At 44.5% G+C, this 20788-nt stretch overlaps 1 protein-coding gene across 9 annotated transcripts in view; it reads left to right on the plus strand.

Moving 5' to 3' along the window:
- PPFIA1 (PPFI scaffold protein A1) overlaps positions 1–20788 on the plus strand; it is a 91035-nt gene that overhangs the window by 18309 nt on the left and 51938 nt on the right. For all 9 annotated transcript variants that reach the window (XM_088458243.1, XM_088458245.1, XM_088458244.1 and 6 more), the window contains exons 3-9: positions 10434–10535; positions 10847–11011; positions 12212–12286; positions 13079–13180; positions 13916–14137; positions 14959–15105; positions 15559–15693. In XM_088458243.1, the coding sequence (XP_088314369.1) occupies positions 10434–10535; positions 10847–11011; positions 12212–12286; positions 13079–13180; positions 13916–14137; positions 14959–15105; positions 15559–15693 (948 nt within the window). The remainder of the gene's footprint in view (positions 1–10433; positions 10536–10846; positions 11012–12211; positions 12287–13078; positions 13181–13915; positions 14138–14958; positions 15106–15558; positions 15694–20788) is intronic.

Genomic DNA, 20788 nt, shown 5'->3' on the forward strand with positions numbered 1-20788 from the left:
CAATTGATGCGCGCAACCCCCGCTGGCCGTCTATAGTAATGGTCGTCTATCAGAGCAATTAAATTGTTAGACGATAGATGCCCATTCGCTGCGGCAGTCACACATTTTTTTTTTCTTTCAGCCTCTGGAGGTGCGAGAAAAAATATGTTAAACAAAAAATAATTGTAGTTTGTGCGCCCAAACCCGGTCTTTGGACGCCCAATCAAGCGCTTTGGACCGGTTTTAGCCGATATGCACGTAAACTACTAATGGCTGTCTATCGGAAAAACAATTGAATTGCTCTGATAGACGCCCATTACTATAGACGGCCAGCAGGGGGGCGCGCACATCAATTGAATCGTCCCCATTGAGTCTCTATGAACTGACCCAGTTTTGGAAGGTATCTTGTTTCAAATAACCTTATTACCTGAATCCTGACTGGGATCGCAGCTCACAGTGCTGGTAATAGGGGAAGGTTTGGGTGGCTTGTTGTATTAACTATCAGTTCAGCCACATCATCTGGAAATGGCTGTTTATGTACATGTGACTATTCGTGCTTGCACCATTGTGGTGGCACTACTGGTCACAGCAAGCACAAATGGATGTCTGCATCTTGCCTTATGTTTGGAAAATGCTGTAAATTGGTAACAACTACTGTTTCTGAGGTTTTTGTGTGTGTGTCTTGTTGCCTGTTTTTAATTAATTCCATTGTGTGTTTGGTGTTGAATACAGAAGGCTGTGTTTTATAAACCTGTTCTAAACTATTCTTGTAATGGTGTTCGCGCAGAACTTTGGGCTTAGATAAGTTGATCATAGTGTCATAAAATCAGATAACTCTGATATTAAAGGGGAAGAGACGTAAGTTGCTGTTTGACAGTGTCACAGTCTGATCCTTTTTATTGTCTGCATAGAGAGATAATGGGTTTTCGGAAGATCCCAGAGAGTTGTCGTCTTCCCTGTAGGTTATTACAGTGCTAGTACAGTGCAGCCTTTGTCTTGCCCTGCAGTAAAGTACATTCTTTCCTGGCCATAGTGCCAAGGAGCAGACAAACATCTCTGGCCGAGAAGAAACCCTTATGTATGTAGTTACTGTTCAGCCGAGAAGATGTGGTATGTGTAGCTTACTATTTGTTACAAGACATGAGCCCTCCCCCCCCCCCCCCCTCCCACCAGAAGAAGGATCTAATCTCATTAATACAGGGCTGCGTCCGTCCGTACAGTGTGTCCAGCTTTCTGCAGAACAGATGGTCACAGGTCTAATTTACAGCCAGTGGCTACTGTAGGAACAATGGATCTAGGCACTTGTGCCCCACTGAGTCATCTATGTGCAGTAGATCTATGTACTGGGTGATGCTCCTATATCTGTAACTTGCTGTATGTATATTTCGGTGTACAGGTCTATGTACCTATATCATTATCTATAACATAACCTCTAGACCAGGGGAATTCAGCATGCGGCCATACAGCTGCTGTAGAAATACACATTCCGGCGTGCCCTGCGCAAGTTTTTGCTATTAGGCCATGCGTAAACTGTAAGCCTGAGAGAGAGCTCCCAATGTTTTTAGGGATATGGTTAGGGGGGGGTCTTTCACATTTGAGCTCTGAAAAGTTCTCATCGCTGTTTATCGCATATTGCAGGTGTTTTTAGGAAAAAACCCCAGCAGAGAATTAAATGGTCGTGTTTGCTATCCCTTTACTACTGGGTTCAGACCTCTTAACCACTGCGTGCACACGACCATTGGGGTCCAGGCTCCATAAAGCTTCTCTTTTCCGAGCTTGGTAAATTACTGCAGTTCACAATCGTCGTCCCCCTCCATCAACCCCGCAAAAAAAAATAAAAATAAAAATTATGTGGTGGTCTGGTTAAATTAGGATATCTGCAATATCTCCAGCTTTACCCGTTATATTGCCCTGATAGCAGGCCATTGATCATTAAACCGACACCTTCAGCTGTTGATTCATTGTTGCATTTCTTAGTTGGTGAATTGAAAGAAATTGCACTACGGAATAAATTTGCTAAGATGGGAGTTCTGTTAAGAAGTGATGTTGCCCATACCAACCAATCAGATTCTACTTGTCATTTATCTAGCACCTTCTAGAAGATAATACCTGGAGTCTGGTTGCTATGGGCAACATCACTTAATAGAACTCCCATCTTAGTAAATTTACCCCTATGTATTCCAGAGCTTTGGGGGTTTCCATCTTGTTGTGGTAGAAAGCTCTTTTGGGGTGTGGTTTTGTGTGTAAAGTGAGCGAGTCCGCAGTCATTGATACAGTTAATAATACTGTGCAGACATCCATACGTTGTGTTTTACTTCAAGTGCTGCCATAACCCAGGGCTAGATTAACATGGGGATGGATGGAGCTACAGCTCCAGGCCTCTACATAAAAATAGGCCCATCACCATGGTAGAATGATGATGACCAGCTAAAAAGCAGGCCCCACAGTCAGCCCTAAATCATTAAACGTGTCTTTCTAGTGTTTCAGCCCCCAAGCGCTGTGGTCACTGTGAATGGTTGCCCGGTCACCGCCTGTCATCCATTCACCGGCGGTGTCGCCGTTTTCCCCACCCGCAGGACACTGTGGCCTGCGGGAAGAGACAGAACCCGCAGGCTGTTTCAGCGGGGCGCTGCGCAGGAGGACAGGGTGCTTACAAATAGGGCAGGGCGCCTTGCTGAAACAGCTTAGCGAGAACTCTAATGACATTCCATTCTAATATCTGGCTGCTTCTAATAACCGGCCTTATACAATAGTATGAAATGTTTTATAATCAATAAATCTTTAGGTGAAACATCCATAATAAAGTCCACAATTACTACAGTTAAGCCCATCCGTAGAATTGTTTTAGTTTCGGCACATATGCCCGTGAAAGATGACGTTTTGCCTCGATCCGAACTTGGCGGGAAGGTCTGAGCCAGACCTAAACCGCTCATCAATACTTTTTATAGGTGAGGATTTAAGCCAACTTTTTATTCCAAAGTGTAAATCCTCCTATAGATGTAACTAAAGCAAAACCCCTACGATACTAGAAGATGCAACAGTTCCTTTAAGAGGAACAAATCCCATTTTGCCTCGTCTGTGAAAGTATGATCACTGCTCCAGCGTAAAGCCTGGCTGTTTTATTTTAGTTACTCATTTCTTTCCTCCAAGCTCCCTTTCTTTGTGAGCCGCGTAGTTTTGGCTGGTATCCGGTAGAAATCATTGATTAATCCCATCCGTGAATTGCTGCAATGAAAGCAAAGCTGTTGGATGTTTCCTATGGAAAGAATAATGGCCAACATGCACACTGCTCTCCCCGTGCCAAAGCCTTGTTTTCTGCAAGATTACAGCTTTGCTGTGACTAAATCCCGTCTACGTTCCTATGTACATGCCCTTTTAATAGCTGTGATCTATGCTGTACTCTTTAGGTAGAGAGGTCGTTTTAAAATTACCCACACTGCCTTGCAGTTGGAACCTGGAAATCTCTCTTGCATGCAGAGAGGTCTCTCATAGGCTCCTAAAACGTGCCACCTTTTCTATGCATGCACAGAGAGATCCATGGTAACTTAAGGCACTACTTCCAAACAGAGGTGCCATGACGGGTTGGAGGGATTGTCATGTCCTTTTATAGATGTATGTTTAATAATGCAAATACATCCAAGATGGCATCCTCCAGCTGCCACACATAGACGCAAGCATTTATATCCAGTCTAGGTCCACATTCAAATGTAACAATGGGGGTCAATGTACTAAGCTTTGGAGGGAGATAAATTACCAACCAATCAGCTCTTAACTCGCTTTAAAGGCTGTGTTTGAAAAAATGAGTTAGGAGCTGATTGGTTGGTACTTTATTTCCGTCCACTTTCTCTCTCTGCAGGGCTTAGTACATAGGGTCTCATTCAGACCCGCTCGCGAGCGCAGGACGCTCGCAAGCGGGTCGATGTTACCCAAATGCGAATGCGCACGACGGAGGGAGCTCCGTCGTACGCATGCGCGAGACCCGGACAGCGACAGCCAAGCTGTTGATTGACAGCACGCCCCCTTTGGTGGGCGTGCCGGGGGCGTTGCTGCCAGACGGAGGCGTTCCCATGGGAACGCCTACCGTCTCAAGCCAGCCCCACTGACATCAGTAGTGATGTCAGTGGGAGTGATTTTGGCTCTGATAGAGTCTCCGTCGCAAGCCCGATGGTCGCGATGGTCTTGACCATCGCGACCATCATCATGGACGCTCGCATAAGCTGTGGGTGGTAACCCACAGCTATGCGAGCGTCCATAAGGCCGTCCAAGTTGAGGTAGGAGGGCCCTGATTCAGAGCGAGCGCTCTGGTCAGAGCGTCCGGCTATGAATCAGGCCCATAGATCCCTTAGAATGAAATCAAGTGGATGGATCTAAACTTATTTGAAATGCTACATAGGAAGACCTATGCCGCATGGGTCTTCGACCTTTGGCCCTACAGCTGATGTGGAACTACAGGTCCCAGGACGCCGACACAGTTTTAGCATGCCGTTATATCAAAACGGTGGCAGGGCATGCTGGGATATGTAGTTCCACAGCAGCTTGAGGGCCAAAGGTTGAAGACCCGCCTACGGCAAAGGTAATTTGGAATCGCGTTACAGGATTAGCTCTGTAACGCACACGTGTATTTTTAGATGTAAACTCGGTAGTAAACAGACGGTAATACAATCTGTTGTGTTTCTTTCTGTCCATCGCATTGTTTTCCAGCGTGCAAAAAACCCAAATAAATGACATTTAAATCTCTGCAGAAAGGCAGCATCTGGCCCTCGTGGAAGCGATCACCTCGTGTGACCCAGTGCAGGATAGTCATTGGGTCAGACAAGGGGAGGACCACCCTCCGCTGGATCACATTGGGGCAGTCTGCAGCTGAGAGATTTCACAGCTCACTATTAAACAGAATTTGTTACAAGATAAATAATAACATAAAAGGGGGAATAAGAACGGCCTCCTGCAGCCACCAGCAGCCCTAACACACATTCCTCCCTTCCTGATGCCTGCAGTGAGAGCCGAACGGGAAATGTTTTAGTATGTAGCTGTGATACAAAACAACTAGTACTTCTTCTTACTTCTTCTTTGTTTTTTTTAAGACTTTGCTTTTTTTTTTAATTATTATTATTAGAAACCGATGTGTAACTTGTTCACTCTTGGATGAGGATGTGCAGTTTTTTCTGGCTTTTCATTGTCCCTGGAAAGTCTTGCGGACGCACTGAGATAACATGGACACTCGCTGGTTCCCAGCACTCCTGTCAGCCAGTTTACACTTTGAGCTGTAGAAGAAGTTGGCTGCATTGATGATGAGTAATGAGAACACTCCGCCGGTATAGGAGACATGGGAAAACGCAACCGCTCGCTGAACCTCTCCGTTCTCCCAGCATTTCAGATTTCTGGTAAATGGGTGTGTTCCTTTGGCAAGGGGGGAGCCTGCCATCTGTGCAGGGTGGTTTTAGATAATGGACGTCCAATTAGGAGACTTTGTAGCAATCATAAACATACTCTAGAGCTTTCTATAGTTTGATTTTTTTTGTTTTCTTTTATAAAAATGTACACAGCTCAGTTATTTAAAAAAAAAGTAATTAGCCTTATGTATGTCCCAAAACCACTGGTGCAGATGGCTGGTTATCCACCCGGGTTGGATACGGGATTTCTGACGCTCAGATTCCCAATGCCGACTGGTTGGAAATACAGACGTTTGTATGGAAGTATCTAACCTTACTACTAACCCTAAACCCAACCCTCGCAGCCTAAACCTCCCCCTCCCTCCCCACAGCATGATCTTAGCCCCACCCCGCTGCCTAACAATAACCCTACCCTAGTGCCTAATACTTATCTTTGGGAGTCTGGATTCTGACTGCTGTCGGGATTCCGACGCTAGGATTCTCACCGCCAGGATCTCAATTACATCTCGGCCAACCCATCCCCCTTGAAATTATTTTGAATAAATTGAAATAATTCTGGTAATTAAGGGATCCCACCTGTTTTAGGCTTTTTTTTTTTCCTGGACTGTAAGGTCGTGTTTTGACAATTTAAAAGTGATGTATGCTGCTAGAGGGGATTTCGTTCTCTTGAACGCCTGTTTTTGCTGGATAAAGGTAATGGACAGAGGAGATGGCGGTCATTTTTTTGTTATCTTGTGTGTTTGTTTGGTTTTTTTTTTTTAAATAGTTGCCCACTCACACTGAGAGAGACATTGGTGGGGGTCTCCCTTCTTATGCTGGTAACACACTATGCAATATATTGTTTGTACAGCCGGCAAACCGTATATTAAGTGCATCGGCTGGTGTGTACACACGTTATATCTGTGTACAACGTCATTTACAGATATATATCGTGTGGGCCGTGTAGCATGGCAGATGCGATATATCTTGCAGATATATCGGTACATCTGCCTGTGTGTACGGGCGACCCACCGCCCACCCGTACACTGGCCGCAGGAACCGCCGACACTGACCTAACTACTGTGCGGGCAAATTTGAAATGCCCATCCACTTGTGATGTTTGGCCAGATATATCAAGCAGCCAATTGGTAAGTGCGTGTACTTACCAAACCGGTCATTCGGTCTCCGTGACAGTCGGCCGGCCGGTGGTTTGGCGAGGTATGTACCCAGCATTAGGATTTCTTGCATACAACTGCTCTCACAGTTTGCATAAGGGCTAAGCATTTCATGAGATGACTATGCCGTTCCATTTTAGGTGCGTCAGTCCTGCAGCACTGACTAGTCCAAAAACTGTGCCCCTAATCCCTCTCTCTCGCCCGCTCGCTCACCCTCTCGCTCGTGCAGACCATGAGGCACTTATCCCATGTGACCATATGCAGTCAGTACGCTGAAATTTGTCTAATTGTTGATGTCAGTCTGTTTCTCAGGAGCGCAGTGCGCATGCTCCTGCCAGTACATGGGGCTAATCTTCCTCCCAAATGCTAATTAATATTTATATATAGCTGCCCATAATATGGCTAACTTCATGCTGGAATCCAAATATGTATTTTTAGATGCAAACTCTCTAGTAAACAGACGGTAACACAAGCGTCATGTCCGAAGCATTGTTTCCCTACGTGTAAAGCTCAAATACAGTAAAAATGTCATTAAATCTGCAGAAAGGCAGCATCTGGCTCTAGTGGAAGCAATCACCTCATGTGACCCAATGCAGGATAGTCATTGGGTCAGACAAGGAGAGGGCCACCCTCAGTTGGATCACATTGGGGCAGTCTGCAGCTGGCAGATTTCACTGCTCTCTATTAAACAGATTAAAGAAATAAATGTAAATACAATGCGGTCACCAGCAGTAACGCACATTCCTCCCTTCCCGTCTGTCCGTAGTGAGAACAGAATGGGAAACGTGTGTGTGTGTGTGTGTGTGTGTGTGTGTGTGTGTGTATATATTGCAATGTAGAGTAACATGCACAACTTATGGGAGAAAACTCCAGTGATCTCTAAAAGTTTCAACTTGAAATCTGTCCGTTCGTTAATAATTCTCCAATGAAAATTCAGTAGGACGGTGGCAGCCGTGGCAATGCGTCTGCAGCGATGGGCCAACCACGGATTGCGGTCACATGGAGCACAGATACAGATGTTTGGCAGTCAGGCCGAACATTTAGATCTCAGCATTTATGGCAAGTTTACAGTCCTGTGCTCTGTACATGGCAGCCTGTTCAGAAAGCTTAGGGTTTTTTTTTCTAACAGGAATATTGTGCCTTTGGCCAAGCAGTAAGCACACTGTTCCCCGTATGGAAGCTGCTGTGTACAGGGACATACAGTCTCTGATATTTGAAATATGACAATTTGGTAGCTCTTATGTACAAGACCCATATTACTGTCATTTTGCAACACACTAAAGGTGCCTACACACTTGGCGATATTTTATTCGATATGGCCGTTTCCGACGCATCGGAACAGATCGTGTAAAATATGCCCATATCGTGAGTCCCCACTCATAGATGCGCGTCCCCGTTGGTCGTACATCGCATCGTCAGATCTGCTGTGCTGCAGGGCAGATCTGCCAATCTGGGATACAATGCACTGGAGAAAAGTCTGGATACACGATAGATCCTTTGTAAATTAGGCTCAATGGGCGGAATTCAATTGTTTTTGCGGCCCGGCTCTCCCGTCTAAAGTGATGGGGGATCACGGGCCGCTATTCAATTGTGCCAGCTTTTCACGCTGATCATCGCGCCCAAAGTGGTCGGGTTTAGCCACGTAAATTGGCTAACCCCGACCAAAGTGCTGGGCGCGATCGCGAAAAAGTGCCGTTTGGACGCCCAAAGAGGTCACTTGTCGCCGATTTCAGCTCGCACCCCTCTGGGGCTGCGAGCTGAAATGGAGCGCTGGCAGTTGATCGCGCCCGACAGGAGCAACAATTGAATAGCTCCGTCGGGCGCGATGGGTGCTAGAAACAATTGAATTGCGCCCTTTAAACACCAAATCGTGTGCAGAGCTGCCGGGGAGGAGTTTCAAGGGAGAGCGTGCACATGGTGGGATCGTGTGTAGGCACCTACAGTGCAGTATACCTTATATATGTTCATCAGAGTAAGGTGATTACGATTTGAGACCGACTGTGACGTGAGTACGGAAGTGTGTAGCTTGTGAATGAGCGGCCATTAAAGCACGCACACTTGTTTTTCTGGGTTACAAAGTAAAATTACTATATAACAGTATTTTGCTATTTATTTTTTTTTTTAAGGTGTTGTACAGCTATTTAATAGTGTCCTGGATCCTATATGTGTTTATTTAAAGAGGATTTGTGCAGAACTGTCTCCTTATCTCACTGGTCATCCCCCATCCAGCTGACTGGCCAGCTTAGGAGTAGCATCAGCTGCAGATATTCTCCTCTGCTCTCTACACAAAGGAAATGCAGCCATAGAGGTCCTTTATCTACTGCTCCTGGCATTCTTCTCCCATCCTCTTGTTATCCTGCAGTCAGATCCTTTAGAAACCAGTTGAGTAGGAAGACAAATGGCCATTCCTTTTCTGTAGTTACGGCTTGTTTAAATCACGTAGACACACAAACACTGGGCCGTCCATATCTACGTGTTGATATGAGGCCATTTCCACCCCCCCCCCCCCTGCCCCACTGAAATATCGAAGTGATAAAACATCTGCTGACTTACAGTTTGATATTGATCTGGGTAATCATTAACCGGCCTCAGTCAGCGAGGAATTTACAGCCACAGTTGAAAGGTGAATCTGGTAAGTCTCATGAAGACTTTCACAAGTAGATTTGTTTTGTGATCAGCGGGAACCTGCTGATGATTTGATAGGACAAGTCTGTCTGCCTGTTTTATGTTTTGTTAGCGGGATAGTCATGTATTTGCATTCTTGACAGTCCCAATTAGTTTAACAGTACTCGCACATTTGTATTGTATGGGGGTCTATGCATTGTTGTGGAATGCCGGGTATATACATGATAAACACATTACTCATCACAGACCGTAGCTGCATTATTCTGAATATTGGTCCAGCCTTCACCATGCGTAACTGATGGGCACACCTACATCAGCCCGGGCCTCATTCTAGGGCACGTGTAGCGTCAACGCATTTTACGTAGGTTGCTCGAGATGCGTCTAGCTCTGGATGGGTAATTATATGAACCCGTTTATGTCAGGATAAAACAGGAGTATATGCAGCAGGCCTATATCAGTAGATGTTGCTTATCAATGAAGTAAATGCAGCAATTCTAGTACACGTATTGTACTTTCCAGACCGTATTCTATATATGACAGTCTGTGTCGGATAGGGCTAAGTCAACTTTACTACGTTAAGATAATTTTAAATACAGATTTAAAAATGTACTAATTAAACAACCGTCTTCCAAAAGATCAAATGGGGATCTGCTTTTCTGTGCGTTCCGATTGCAACTATGAGATAAATAATGTGAACAGATTGCTGCAGCCTCACTGTTAATAGTAATGGTATCAATCAGCCAATTAGAAGTGGCTGACAATCCTCCTCCCCCCTTCAATGCGTGTTTTGCACCAGGGTGGAGAGATACTGTACCCCTACTGACAGTCTTTGTTGTGGCTGATATGTGCCATATTTGCTGTACTTGGGCAATGCTTGCACACACCCCCCCCCCCCCCCCTCTATTGTACATTACACCTCCTCTTTAAGCAGGAGGAAGCGAAAGTGCTAAATATGTCTGAATCTACATAGGCGTATATGTGTAGGAATTATTTTATGGGTGCGCAGTTTGTGCCAAAATACTTACGCCCAACTCCACATCAGTCCCTCTGCTTATGGGGATGAGAGATTAATATGCATCCTGTTATGCCTGAAGGAATACAAGAAAATGGTGCGATATATCTTTTATGTTTTTCACGAGCCTTTTGACTGTTGTGTTATTATTTGTCCCCTGAAGGCCGAAATATCAAATATCGACCTGTGCCAGCCATTGTAGTCCGTTACCGTTCTCTGCATGGTTTATAAAGATTGTGCCGTCTAAACCAATGTTTTACTTGTGTTTTAAAGGAGTTTGCAGCACTTACTAAAGAGCTCAACATTTGCCGGGAGCAACTTCTGGAGCGGGAAGAAGAAATCGCAGAGCTAAAGGCGGAGAGGAACAATACGCGGGTAGGTGTAGAGTCTGTATTAATGATTGTCGTCGTCTTCTGTTACACACTACCTATAGGGGTGCTCCTGCCAGTCGCCAATACCCAAGGGGCGTCATTGGTAGGCTTTAACGAGCCTCCTGCATAACTTGCTGCCCCTGTAACATGACCCCCTGCCGGCGGTCTGTTGTATTGAGGCTCACTAGAGGATGTTTTACATGTATGTATGTATGTATGTATGTACGTACAGTGGGTCAGGAGCTTCCCTGGCTTGACCTGTAACAATAGCCGCGGCTTCTCCTTTTTCCTCATGGTGTGATTTTCTCTTTCCAGCTACTCCTAGAGCATCTGGAGTGTCTGGTGTCGCGGCACGAGCGCTCTCTCAGGATGACCGTGGTAAAGAGACAAGCTCAGTCTCCAGCCGGAGTGTCCAGTGAAGTTGAAGTCTTGAAAGCACTAAAGTCTCTGTTTGAACATCACAAAGCTCTAGATGAAAAGGTAATGCAGGTGACTGATCCTGACGAGTCGTACGTGTCTCACTGATGCCGGTTAATGCTTTAATGGAGCTGACAAACTAGTTTCTGAGAGTGGCACATTTCGGTCCTCTTCTGCTGACAAGTTTTTTTAAGTTCGTTTCCGGTCGCTGTGAATGTGATGTCCTAGGGGAAAGCTGTATCAAATGCAAATCAATCTGCTTCCAACTATCATTTTATACAATGCTCTAGAAAAAGGATAGCTGAAATCTGGTTGCTATGGACAACACTTCCACTTGTCCTTTTAAGAAGGTGTGATAAATATTACCCTAGTGGTGTGTGTGTGTGTGTGTGTGTGTGTGTGTGTGTGTGTGTGGCATATAGAGGGTCACCTCTGTCTGCGTCACCCCCTCTATCTACGCTGGTTTATTAGTTGCCTAAAATGTATCAAAACTCTATATATTTGACTTTTTCTTTTGTGAATGTCTTCATTTATTCAATGCATAGAATGTTTTGTTACAGTATATAATTTTTATTTTTTGTTTCTTTCTATCCTTGTTAGATAGTAATCTGAATTCATGGCTATTGGCAACAATATATATATATATATATATATATATATATATATATATATATATATATATAGTATAGTGTGTGTATATTTATAATATATTTATTTAAAAATAATGAATAATGTTTTAGATTAGTAACTGTCGATGCTAAACAGAGATCTGTTCCATGCAAGTTTCTGTACTTGTTTTATTAATGGCATATATATGTTTCCCCCATTTTAATTAATTTTAAAATGTGTTTGTCGGAGAACGTACTGTGCAGTACGTACACAATGACTGTTTGTTTTTGTTCCTTTAACATACACACCCACTTTTAAAGTATTTTCTAGTTTAAACGCCGGTCACATTGTACTAAGCTGCCTTTTGAATAGTTTGTTCTTTAGACGTTTGTAAACAATGGCAAGTGTCCTTTTTTTTTTTTTTTTTTTTTTGTTAATATCATATTGATTATTTGGATAAGTGGTTTCCATAGGATTTTCTTGAATTGATTAAAAGCATTCTCGTGAACATTCGTTCAGCCCATAAAATAGCTGCTGCTGCTACAGTATCTGTCGACTAGTACGTCCAATATGTATAATACACGGAGTGGACATTGTGTTACACCCCTTTATCAGAAACTGATTGTCAGTTCTGACCTGGTATATTGTTTTCAGGTAAGGGAACGGCTACGAGTCGCATTAGAGAGATGTAGCTTATTGGAAGAAGAACTGGCAGTAACGCACAAAGATGTAAGTTAAACTTTTTGTACCTTGAACACTGTACTCGACAGGTAGCCTTGCACCAAATATGGGCAACATTTTCCTGCCTGTCCAGTTGTTAGGTTCACTCACTTCTCAGGTGGAATTTGGCCTTACATGCTCTCAGTCTCCCCATCCCCACCACAGGGTGTAGTAGGTATTACCGCCGGACACAGGGCCGGCGGTTCAAATCCCGACAGCGGCAGCCCGGCAAAGGTGAAAATCCCGATCGTCCCTAAGGTAAGTATCGCTAACCTAATCCCCCCCCCCCCCCCCCCCAATAACCCTCCCTTAGGGGTGCCTAACAATAACCTCCCCCTTCCCCGCAGCCTACACCTAAGTCTCCCAGGGGGGGTGCCTAACCCTAAGCCCCCCTTCCCCTAGCCTAACCCTCCCGGGGGGGGGGGGGTGCCAAGTCCCCCCGGGAGCCCTAAACCTACCCCACCCACCCCGCATTCGGTATGCCAGGCGTCGGTCGTCCGGCGTCTGGTTAGTGACAGGCGTCGAGTTTTCGACGGCTGCCATTAGTACCACGCCGGGATTAGAAAGTCTGGAAGCCGGCGGTCGGCATTTAGACCGTCGGCTTCCAAACTACATCCCCCACCACACTAGCAGAATAAATTGACCATTGTCAGCCCAGCTCTGCGAAACGGTCAGTCCTGTTTCAAAACCAGATCTGTATAAAAGTTTTCGCCCATTTTGTTCATCTCCTACTTACACCCTCGCGTTATAATCACAATATGTAACGACTGCACTAATTTACTCCTGCATCCAATTACCCAGCTGATGATTTCACGAGAACAGAACAATCAGAAGAAGATCTATAACGATGGGACAGTGGATTCGAGTCACGTGCAGGAAAATACGCCGAACACTAATGGGAAGGTGAGAATTGAGTTTTATTGAGCCCTTTGGGTCTAGAGGACGCGCAAAGTTATATTAACCTGGCCGCTCCTCCTCTTCCTGACACCTGCAGGAATAAGCACTGAGGGAAGCCAGGGCAAGGCTGACCTGGCGCCGCGAGGAGGTCTTTTTGGCGTGACTGCTGCAATAATGTATGAGGATGCATCTGTACATTTTCACATAAATGTGTATTATTTGTATAATGAGCATGCTTCCTATCAATACCTGGATCATTCTCTCTCACTTATACCTGCCAGGGAAGATTTTTGTCATGTGACTGTAAAATAAATTATACAGCTATAATATGCATTAAATGGTTTTGATTTTAAAAATGTTTTCGTAATGTGTCATCGACAGATGTACTTTAATAAATGTAAATATAGTATACGAGCAAAAAGATGCTAGCAAAATAAATTAGTCATGCTATACTGAACAGTCATAGGAAAATAATCCCTTTCATAGGTTACGCTTTCCCTATAAATGTTTTATTGCAGTTTTACATATACAGACCTTACCTTACAGCTTACAGGTTTGTTGTTGCTCACATATGTTTTCTGCAGCTCAGATAATTTCAGTTCTGTATTGACAATGCCACAAACTGTCCTCTAACTTGTGATGTGATTTAATTTTCATATATTACTAATGTCATCAGTTGGATGTCCTGAGGCAAATGCGGTTAAAATGGTTTACATTCTTTTTTTTTTCTCTAATACACAGAGACTATCTGATGGTTCATTAAATCACGATGAGGACCTATCTAAAGTGATTGAGCTCCAAGATGTCATTGAGAAACAAACCAAGGAGCAAAATCAGATGAAAGAGCGCCTGGCCATCCTGTCTAACCGGGTTACGGAGTTGGAGGAAGATCTGGACACGGCGAGGAAAGATCTCATTAAATCTGAGGAGATGAACACAAAGCTGCAACGTGACGTACGAGAGGTGAGTAGAGTTGGGTGTGATGAGGTGGGCTTTAATGCTAGCCCTGCAGTGGAATGAGTGCAGGATTCTAAGGCGTTTGGTCAGTATGGAGAAGGTCACATGACGTGAAGGTAACTGGCCAGAATTGGTTGTAGTAGTGGTTGCAGAAAAGAAAGTGGGTATGTGTGAAAGGGAAGTATATCAGACATGGGCAAGCTGTTCTATAAGGAGGTGGTGGGTGTAGAAGATGGCAAGCGGTTTTGTGGGGGAGGAAAGGGGGTAAGCCGTTCTTTGTTGTGGGTTAGATCGTAAGGGTTATATGGTTCTGTTTTGGTGCACAAGATAGCCTTCTGTGTGGTGGATAGAAGACAGCAGGGACCCTGGAGTGTGCAGTGGACAAAAGACGTCCAGGTTGGGAGTATGCAGTGGACAGAAGACGGCAGGGGAATGCGGTGGACGGAATACTACAGGGGCTCTTGGGTGTACTGTGGACAGAAGATGGCAGGGGCCCCTGGGTGTGCAGGGGATTTGAGAGTATGTAGTAGACTGAATACGGCCGGTGTCTGGGCGATGTACAGTGGACAGAATACTGCAGAGGCTCTTGAGTGTGTAGTGAAAACGTGATGGCAGGGGACCTGAGAGTAAGCGATGGACAGGAGATGGCAGGAGCCTGGGGGATAATACCTTAGGGGCCGATTGTGCTGTGGACAGAATACTGCAGGGACTCGGGGATGTGCGTTGGTCAGAATACTGCAGGGGCCAGGGGTGGTGTGTTGGACAGAATACCTCATGGCCATGTGGATATATTCTACATTACTGTTCTGTTTCCTCTCTGCACTCAGGCTATGGCCCAGAAAGAAGACATGGAGGAGAGGATTACAACTCTTGAAAAACGCTACCTCGCTGCACAGCGCGAAGCCACATCTGTGCACGACCTCAATGATAAACTTGAAAATGAAATCGCTAATAAGGAATCCGCACTTAGACAGGTAACATTCAGGAAGAGGGATTACACTTGGAGTGTTTTTGTGTTACCTTTGGTTGGATCTAACTACAACATCATCTTGGGTCATCCATGCTCAGGTAAATGGGTAATAATACAAGATGATGGCAACTGAGAAGGTTGTGGACAGTTTTTGAGTCCACCTGTCATCTGCATCCAGTGATAGTAGCCATTTTGTGGGCAGGACTAGTAACACTAAAATGGCTGCCTCTGCTGTGAGTATCTGACGGGTGCAGTTTAAGATACATCAATGCTCATATAGATGTATGATAATTTATTGTTCTGCTTATTTTAAATATGGGTAAAATGTATATTAGGGCCCGCTGGAGAAATGCGTCGGTTATAAACACTATTTGTCATCACCTGGTTTCTCGTTCTGCAAACGTTTTACTTCTGATGAAGGATATCAACTAATACTGGTTTATGGTTCAAACCCCAGAGTGAAGAGAAGAACCGGCAGATCCAGGAACGTCTCGAGCTAGCAGAACAGAAGCTTCAGCAGACGATGAGGAAAGCAGAAACGCTGCCTGAGGTGGAAGCCGAGCTGGCACAGAGAGTTGCTGCCCTTTCTAAGGTGAATAATACTGATCACGGATAGTTTGATGATTAGATCCATTGTTGTGATTTGACAGTGAGATCAAAACTTGTTTAAGTCCTCCAAAATTTCATACACCAATAGTGACAAGTAGATTTGTTATCTAGATCTTTGAGGAGCAATTAAATTAGTCAAAAACATAGTGGAATTTTCTTCTCAACCCATCAATGTTCCTCTACTATTGAATTGCCCCGGTATGTAGTTAATTTACCGCAGCACGGGATGACGGCGGTTGAAATCCCGGCCCACAGCCAGAACACCGGCGCAAGAATCTTGAATGTAAGTATCGCGGGCCGGGTTAGCTTTAAGCAGCGGGGGGGGGGGTTTAGGTTTAGGCATCACGGACAGGGTTAGGCTGTGGGAGGGGGGGTTTAGGTTTAGGCACCACCCGGGGGGGGTGGGTATTAGGGTTAGGCACTAAGGGGGGGGAGGGTTAGGTTTAAGCACTAATGGGGAGGGTTAGGGTACGTGGGGAGGGTTAGGGTGCAGGAAAGGATGGTTAGTGGTGATGGGGTTAGAGTTAGAATACTTACCTAGCCCCTATCGGGATTCTGAGCATCGGGATGCCGCTATCGGTCTTTTCACGGCCAGCATCCCGTCTGCCGGTACCCCATACCCAACCCAGTTGGCCTATTTGAGTTGTGTTCTCCGTTAAATTTAGGTAGATGTTCTCTACCCCAACACAATTTATGTTTGGAATTTCATGGCCAAGAGAAAACTGAATTTATCTGTCCACCAATCTGTGAGTCTGGGCATAACAAACTACCCAAGTACACAATTACATAATGGGACAAAGGAGAAAATGTAAAACAAAAATGTAGGACAATCATCAGAGTAGTTTCAGATGAAGTTTTCCATAATGAAACGCATGGGTAACGCTATGTAGAGACCACCTCTGGACTAATCTTTTTTTTAAATTATGTTTTTTTTATTGAGTTTTTTAAACACACCCAAACAAATTAACAAAAATTGCAATCTAACAGTATCGGCAGGCATACAATTTAGATCATATAAGAATAGCCAGATATGGTGATAAGAATGGAAATAACATATCATGGTAGCTAACAGAAATATAGACCATAACTATCTCCAAATGTTACGGATAATGTAACGTGGACCCATAGGTGCCATCTGGGCCCACGTAATCAAAAACTATATGGGATAGCCTATATAAAACAGACATACTATCGAGACAGTATATAGAGTTCAAAGATATCACATATCAAAATAAAATATACAGTAAACTTTAAAAGAAACAGAGAAGAAAAAAACAAAAAAGGATAAACACTTCCATGCCTGCCAACATATAAATGTAAACAAACTTAAATATTACATAACCCCTCCAGAAAATCCCAAATCAAACCTCCCTAAAACCCCCCACCCTGTACGACCTAACCCCAAACTAGGTATACCTGGATCCCCTAATCCCCTATCCCATTACTAACTAATCTAACCTTTCTAAATACCAAAATCCCCCCACCCCCCCCCCCCCCCCAAAAAAAATAATAATAATAAAAGAAAAGAAAATAGGGGGAATAGACTAGATGGCCTTAAGCTAGTGGAAGCTAACCCCAGCTCGCAACAGGCCTCCAAAATAGTTAAATCGAAAATCCTTCCACCTCAGCAAGGAGACCAAAGACAAGGATATAAAGAGTACTTATATATCAGAAATATAACCCCTACTACCTCCCAGCCCAAATAGATCATATATACATATACTCATACATATACGCACATACATATATACATAACCTGCACAGGATAATTGACATGGGCAATAGACTTATGTGATCCACATCAGCAATAACCTGGCTCCCAGGCATAAAAATAAAGAAAAAAGAAAATAATTCCTCCCACAGTGAACCTAAGTAAGGTACAGTTGTAACAGGAAAAATATGAACATTTGAAACATCAGAATATATATCTGTATGGCAGTGCAGAAAAATGAAAGCTTACTGTAAAGGCATCAAAATTGCGACAAATATATTAAACTACGGAGCACTAATCAGGCCAAGCCTCAGATTCTTGCAAAATAATAAAGAAATGTAATGGAAAATCACAACACTCCATCACAGCCAATAGGAATATATACCAGACTTCTTGAGGAATCACTGAAAAATTAAAGTATCCAGGAATAGAGAGATTGTTAAACTTGAAGGAAAACCCAATCTCAAAGGAGGATAAGTCCAGGGATTGCTTTTTTGCGGGCAATGTGAGGACCACTAATTTAAGGAGAGAGGGAGAATATTGGGTACTAGCAAAACACTCAATATTGATGACAATTGGTGTCTGAGGCTTGAATGTGGTTAGGCAAACAGAACCTGAAGAATCACCAGACTCCAATTCGTGATCACAGGCCTCCATTTCAGTATTCTGAACTTCAGAGTGTGATAAATCATAACATGAAAGAGATAACTCATAGTTCAATTTCTCCACCTGAACCGCGAGCCTTTCTTCAGAGTTGGTGATGGCTTTAAGGAGAAGTTCCATATTATTTATAGAAGGCATAGCCATCTCAGGAGATAATCGTAAAAGCAGGTAAGTATCAGAAAATCGGATAACAGTACAATACTTCACTGGAGATATACAAAAACAACAGGCACTGCAATCCAGGATACTCGGGATAGCCAGCAGAAAGTCCACCTTCAGCCTGCAAGCCCCTGCTGCCGCAGATTAACACTTAAAAAATAAAATCAGTGCGACTTTGGAGCTCTTCTTCTGTGGATTCTGTTACATAATGGTGGCAAGGTTCAGAAACTGCGGATTCACAAGGATCACCATCAATCTACACACCATCAGGAAAGACTTATCCACCTCTGTAACTACTGAGAGCACTGTCCGGCGTGCACAGAGTTCCAGCAAAGGATACAGGAGCAACAGCAAATATTCAGGCCGAGTACAAGATGGCGGCCAGGCCTGGGATTCGCAGGTCCACAGAAGCCCACAGAGTGTCGTGGACTGACCAGAGCAGGGTCCTTCAGCTACACACCCGCCCAGGACTTCATACCGGAGGGTAATGGAGTCAGCGCTTGAACCTGGAGCTGCAGCAGCCGCCGCACCCGAATCCAAAATGGCGCCCGCGATGAAGAGACGCTGCAGGAGGAAAGTAACTGCTCTCACTTCACAGCAACCAGAAGGAATTAACAGACCGAGAGACTGCAGGAGCGTGGAGAGGTAAGTAATCCACAATTTGCCAAAGTTGGAGCCCAGTCAGAGGGAGCAGGATAATGATTCCGGGTATTTGGGCCTAGGAGCTGTAAAGTCAGCCTCCTTCCCCTAGCTCGTCCTGGCCACGCCCCACCTCTGGACTAATCTTTACAACATCCTCAGATTACACTTGGCAAAATTAGATTTTTATACTTTCCATTAAATCATTTTCTATAACTCCTAGTAGAAAACATTGCTTTTCCACTCCTACCTCTTTTGTCTGGTTAAGGTATTCTCTAATGCTTATATCATTGTTGGATTTTCTTAATCTTCCATTCCTAAATTTGCTTTGAGATGAACTGGTAAGTTAGTATCATGGCTTGGGAGTATGGCCAGCTGGGGGTGGAGCCCACTTGCGGCTCCATTAAAGGATGAGTCAATAATCCCTTTAGCACTTGTTTCTGACTTTAAAAGGGGTTATGACATTCGTTCAGTATTTCGCAAACAGAAGCACCATACACCGATCAGCCATAACATTAAAACCACTGACAGGTGGTCCGTGGCGCCACTTGTGTTGGTTTCACCCATTGTGCTAATGTGGACTCCTCCATCTACAATGTGCCGGGAATCGGGAGAGCTGGGGGCTGCCCAACAGCTTCCCAAGCTCTGTACAAGCTCCCAAACGTTACGAGAATTGGGAGGGGGGGCCAAGAAAGAACAACGGGTGAATCGGTGGCAGGGTCATGGTCGACTAAGTCTCATTGATGCGCATGGAGAGTGAAGGCTAGGCCATCTGGTCCTATTCTACAGAAGATCTACTGTATCACAAATTGCTGAAAAAGTTGATGCTGGCTATGATAGAAAGATGCCAGATTACACCGCGCATTGCAGACCAGTCACACGCTAGCCTCCATTATTCTACTGATCCCTTTTGAATAAGGTTAGTAGTAATCGGGGAATCATGAGAAACCCTATAGAATGATACGATAAGGAGACATTAGAAAGTAGTACCAGGGGTGGGTCGCTCTCAACCTGATGTTGTCCACAAAAATGAGTGGCCGCTCCAGTCGTGTAGAATTGGATCAGGCGGTCTTGCCCGTCCTTTCAGCCGATGACTAGACTGCAACAGGAGCTCTATCCCCCCCCCGCCCAGAATACAGGCTGCCCCTACTGCTATTTATCTCCAGTTCCACACAAGTACATTTGTGCGGGTTGAAATTCCATGTGTGCGCCTATTTTGGCCACTTATTCAGTCATTTGACCATGTATGTGACCAGTGTATTCTTAAGGACAATGCAATCAATCTGGTAGTGCCTACATTTGTTAGTGCAGCCCAAGCACTGCGTACTAACTTTAGATATTTATTAATTTGCGAATGTTAAAACATGTCTTTTCATAATACTTTGTGTTTTGAATGTAGGTCCTCTTCCATTACCTCCTTCAGTTTGCAAACTTTCCTTTTTAAGTTTTCAGTGATTGTGATTTGGAATAATGGGGACATAATAAACTGATGTATGTAAACTAATGTTGCAGCTCTGGATGTAGCAGCCACTTATGTGCAATCAGTGTCTAGCTCCAGAGTCATAGTATATGTGTGTGTTTGTCACCTTTCTTGTCCTCTGACTGTAGTCTGAGCTTTTGTCGCCGGGAAAGCCTGCTGCTAAGGAAGCTAAGCTGTTGGGAATTGCAGCCATGCCTAGGAAGGTAGAATTTGCTCACTGTCCTCTGCCATGCTTTTTCCATTGCCTTCTCTGATAAAGGTCAGCGAGAGGATCCCATGCACCCATCTGCGGCTGTACCCTACTATCCATTCCATGGCTGGGATGTGCCTGCGTTACTGAGCGAGCTGCATTCACTGTGCACCTGCTACATATCAGTGTATGTTTTGCATCTGCTGACACCGCTGTTCATTTGGTATAAAGCACCC

Source organism: Taudactylus pleione, unplaced genomic scaffold (genome assembly GCF_031769625.1).
Source record: "Taudactylus pleione unplaced genomic scaffold, aTauple2 ptg000820l, whole genome shotgun sequence".
Taxonomy (NCBI): domain Eukaryota; kingdom Metazoa; phylum Chordata; class Amphibia; order Anura; family Myobatrachidae; genus Taudactylus; species Taudactylus pleione.